Source organism: Rhagoletis pomonella, unplaced genomic scaffold, assembly GCF_013731165.1.
Source record: "Rhagoletis pomonella isolate Grant_MI unplaced genomic scaffold, Rhpom_1.0 Rhpom_scaffold_00004, whole genome shotgun sequence".
NCBI classification, from domain to species: domain Eukaryota; kingdom Metazoa; phylum Arthropoda; class Insecta; order Diptera; family Tephritidae; genus Rhagoletis; species Rhagoletis pomonella.
Window position 1 is genome coordinate 655197 of NW_023458558.1, and position 4677 is coordinate 659873.

Below are 4677 nucleotides of genomic sequence, written 5' to 3' on the forward strand. Positions count from 1 at the left end.
AACTAGTATTTTTCCTGACTAGTTTGGGGTTTCACTGCAGGGTAAAAATGATGCCATCAACACAGATAAACTATTTGACAAATACATATATCACATGCAAATTCATGAGTGAGCCGATCTTGTAAGGAGTTTATTTATTGCTCTTAAAAGTATAACTCCTCAGAGCGAGATAGTTCTTTCATGGCTTTACGAGCTCTGTTCTTTAAAACTTGCAAGTGTGTAATCACATTGTTTTAATAAAAAGAAACAAGAAAATATTTAATTTTTGTTTTTTCCACTCCGACTTTAGTTTTGGAAATCACCCGCGATGCAAAATTATTTTGCAAGATAAACTAAAAATGTATACATCGTTGCAGGCTGTAATTACCTAAGAAGTAAGCGTCTTGGCTGTTCACCAGACCGGTCTATAGTTTTATCAATAATCTCAGATTGGTTCTCTCATACAAGCTTTCGATCTACATTCAGAAGACACAAACGTACAGCCAACGTAATAAACAATTGAACTATAAATTTAATTATTAGTTTGTCGTTCAATCCATTTTCGCTCATTGTCGACTACAGCCAGGTTTTTACCCTTCATAAATGGAATTACTTTGAAGTTAGCGAGATTAACTTGAAACAGAACCGGACAATCCATATATTACCTTTTTTGATTGTGAAAATTTACAAATCACTACTAAGTTGACGGGTTGAGTAATCATTGACGGTTTCTTACGTAAGTTAAGTGAAGCCTAGGCGAACTATACTATAAGGCATACCTGTGCATGTGAAGGCTACGCTCAAAACCACAACAGACTTCATTAATCTTTTACACTTAGATTGCAGATTTCCATGTTCTTGCTTTGCCAACCAACATACGGAGGATGGTGCTTTCGCCGGCGAAAAGCTCATCAATATTTGTCCCACAGTGGCGCCGAACACTAATCAAATGGTCATGCACACACCAAGGTAAAGCCTTCTATGAAATGATAAGTAGTCGTTATTGATATTAATCTCGTCTTGCAGGCACTGCCCGGTTTGCAAGACAAATATTTCTTGGCTACCCAAACTTGCCTGCTGTCCAAAATGTGGTTATAAGCCGGTACCGTACGTAGAAGAGAAACCGTACAATGAAAAACTGACCGCTGATCAAATACTTCAAGAGTATCTGGACAAACAGTCGAGTGGCACCGATCAAAAAATAAGCGACTGCTGCCGAGCTGAAAACGAGGAGATACCCTCCTCTACCGACAAAAAAGAATGTCGATGCACATGCAAGAACGGCAAGGTGTGCGCTCATTGCCGAATACGGAAGTTGTGCGAAGATATCTTTCAACCGCCACGGCCGCCGGAAGAACCCAAAAAGGACTGCGGTAAATGCGAATCGGAGGAAATGTTCAACGTATGTAGGACAAGCAGCAAGGACTGTCGCCCTTATCTGGCTCGCGTATTCTCCGAGCTGAGAGATTTGTATGACCTCAAAAAAGCACAATACAAACCATTCAAACAAGATGAAAGATGCGAGAAAGAGTTACAAGGGTCAGGAGGAAACCAAAAGAAACGCCCTCAAGGAGATATTTCGGGAAATTCAGAAAAGCAGAAAAGAGATAACCAGAATGACAAACAAATGCCTAGGCGAAAGAAAAAAAGGCAGCCGAGAGCAGCAACGGCTAACTCAAAAACCAGCAACAATGAAAAGAAGTCGTAAGCATGCAATGAGAATTACAAGTATTATGATTACAAATTATTATGATTCATAATACTAACGTTTTCAGATATTCTTATGGTGGTGGTAATTTTTCTCCGGTCAAGGATGCTCGTCCCCAAAAACGCAACAACAATGCATGTTTCAACCTTGGCAAAAAGAATGTACCCCGAAATATGGGATGGCTGTGGAACTTAGATACAAGTGGCAAACGACGTGGTTGGAAGCCGGGCGCTATACGCAAACCCATCAAAGAGATCATGAGATTCTTTCTGAAAGACTACCCAGCAGACACAATACGTGTCTCGCAGTACGCCTACCGCGACCAAGGCAAAGGTGATGGCAAAGATTCGGAGGAGCAAATAGTTCAGCGGCCCACATTACATATATGCAAAAAGAATGATGAATATTTCATAACATTGCGACCGCTTAAGGATCCTGAGGCACTCAAGGAATGTGCCGATCCGTACCTCAATATGAAACCCATACAATTTAAAATAACCAAAAATCCATTAATGGTCGAAATGAGTAAATTGAAGCGTTGCCTCAAAGACATGGGCTTCGCAAAATGCACCTGTCACAAGCCAGTGGTTGAGTGTTTCTGTCGGAGCTTCTTGGATAAAAAGCGATTGGAATATCAAGTCAGCAAGGAGTGCAGAAAGCGTAAAATATCCTGCTGCAATAGCACATTGGTTTTGTCCGACACTACAGACTCAGATGTGGAATTCGATTTCGGTGTGACACCACCTGCGGGCGTGGTAAAACCGGAGAGACTTAAGAAGCCTCATCTTGTGAACCATGGCACGCAGTATGTAGAGAATGACTGGAATGTCCAGCCAAAGTATCCGCTACCACCCAACCGTTTTATGAAATCATACAACTGCGCAACCGGTGCGCACTACGATTTTAGCGGTGGAAGTGGGTGGGGCGGTGTTCCCAGTGGAGGCTGGGGTCCTGGTGGTGGTAGAGGTGGTTGGGGTCCTGGTGGTGGTAGAGGTGGTTGGGGACCTGGACGGGGTAGAGGAGGCTGGGGTCCTGGTGGGGGCAGAGGAGTTTGGGGTCCTGGCGGCGGCAGAGGTGGTTGGGGACCTGGAGGCGGTAGAGGCGGTGTACCTGGTGGTGGCAGAGGTGGACGTGGAAATGGAAGGTGGGGGCCAGGAGGCGCTGGCGGAGGCCCTGGGGGCGGAATAGGGCCCGAAGGAAAGCCTTTACCTGGCGGTGGTGGAAAGGGTGGCGGTGGAGGCCCTGGAGGTCCCAACGTTCCTGGAAGCTCCGCATATCAAGCGTAAGTGCTTTATGCGCACTATGTTTATTACGGCCGTATTAGAAAATTTAACGAACTTAAGCTCCAAACAATTTTCGAATAGTAATTGAAGCAGATACTGGGCCGTATGAATAAAAACTAAGCAATTGCTTTTTCTTAAAATTTCATACCTTTTACTTCAATTTTGTTTGAATAAATTGAGTAAAAGATCTGAAATTTTAAGAACAAGCAAATGCTTATTTTTATTCATACGGCCCACTATTTCTTATCAGGCAATAATTTAATAGTACCCGGACCTGCTGGAGACGATAAATTTTAAGTGTTGACGTGTTCGGCATTATTTTCAAAATTCTGCGTACGAAATTGCTAGTAACGATTTTAAGACCAAAATTTTTAAATAAAAATGCTTAAATTAATGTTAAATTGAAGCGCGTTTGTCTGGGATCGAAAGCTTTTGGGCATGCATTGGCTTCCACTATTCGAGAATTGGACACGGAACGAAAATCGAATCACTTTGGATTATTAACAGTATCTTACTTTTTCCACCTTTATAGGAGACTTCGACGTGAGCGTCTTACAGAAGTTCCTCCACCCTTGCTTTGTATGATTGATCGTCGTAGAAAACCGGATCCATGCACTTACCCATGTTGTTATCCGTGTTATCCAAGTTATTCTCCTTGCTATCCGTGTGGCGATTATTGTTGTCCGTGTCCAGAACGAATATGTTAAGCCATTCATTTATAAATTCATAAAAGGAAAAAAAAAAACTTAAATAAGACTTTGAATATTGAAGGGAATATGGTGCAATAAACAGGTGATGTAATAAAGCGATTTTCTCGCTTTCAAATATGGTAGTGTAAAATTTTTCTCCTCCCTCCCATTACTTCACTTGGAATAATTCCCCCATATCTCATACCCAGGATCTCTTTTGATTGGAAACCCCCAATAATTAATATCACATTTTTCACCACAAAACCGTGGAAAGTGAATGAATTATTATCTAATAAGAACACTGTAGAAACGCTAAAATGACTCAAAAAAAAGCCGAACACGCTAACCCAGGTCATTTTCCCAAGATAATTTCATTTTAGATTTGCATTGTGAATGAAAAAAGTAAAACTTTTGCCTCAATACCATCGTACAGTTTCATAAGTAACGTAACTCTTCTTCTTACCGTATTTTCTAGCTAGTTGTAGGTGTGTTTTGGGTTAGTGTATTGGTATTTTTGGTTCAGTGTGTTTGTGTTTGAATAACCCCGTAGCGAATGTCATGCATTAGTCACTTAAGTGACTTTGGGCTCCGTTTACATGGAAGTTGTTCATGACTTTCATTTAATGGTAATTTCGTCGTTGATGTCATCTACATGACTTTGTCATGCAGTGATTATTGATGGCATTCAAGCGAAAGACAGTATCTTGCAATGGACTTTTTATAAGTGACCGCTGCAAGACATTGTCTGTTATAAGTCTTTGATAGGAGTCAACCTGCACGAGATTGTCACCAGTGTGGCTGACTTCCAAAACGTCAATTGCTTTGCATACGTACAAAGTATAACGTTCAATAACGCCGAACTATAAAATGTTGACGATGTATACTTTTCCAAAACGCATCCGAAAATTTAACGAAACGCATCGCTAGTGCATCAGAAACAAATTTGATGCTTCGTTTGTTATTGGTTACCCGTAGTGTTTTAACAATGGAAAATTCATAAAACTGAGTATTTAAAATA

At 41.1% G+C, this 4677-nt stretch overlaps 1 protein-coding gene across 1 annotated transcript in view; it reads left to right on the plus strand.

Annotated features, from left to right (window-relative positions):
* Nucleotides 1-3772, plus strand: part of LOC118736743 — a 9944-nt gene extending 6172 nt beyond the window's left edge. The window contains exons 2-5 of the mRNA XM_036466759.1: nucleotides 819-948; nucleotides 1006-1683; nucleotides 1755-2969; nucleotides 3503-3772. Coding sequence (XP_036322652.1) covers nucleotides 819-948; nucleotides 1006-1683; nucleotides 1755-2969; nucleotides 3503-3677 — 2198 coding nt within the window. The 3' untranslated portion in view covers nucleotides 3678-3772. The remainder of the gene's footprint in view (nucleotides 1-818; nucleotides 949-1005; nucleotides 1684-1754; nucleotides 2970-3502) is intronic.
* The last annotated feature ends 905 nt before the right edge of the window (nucleotides 3773-4677 follow it).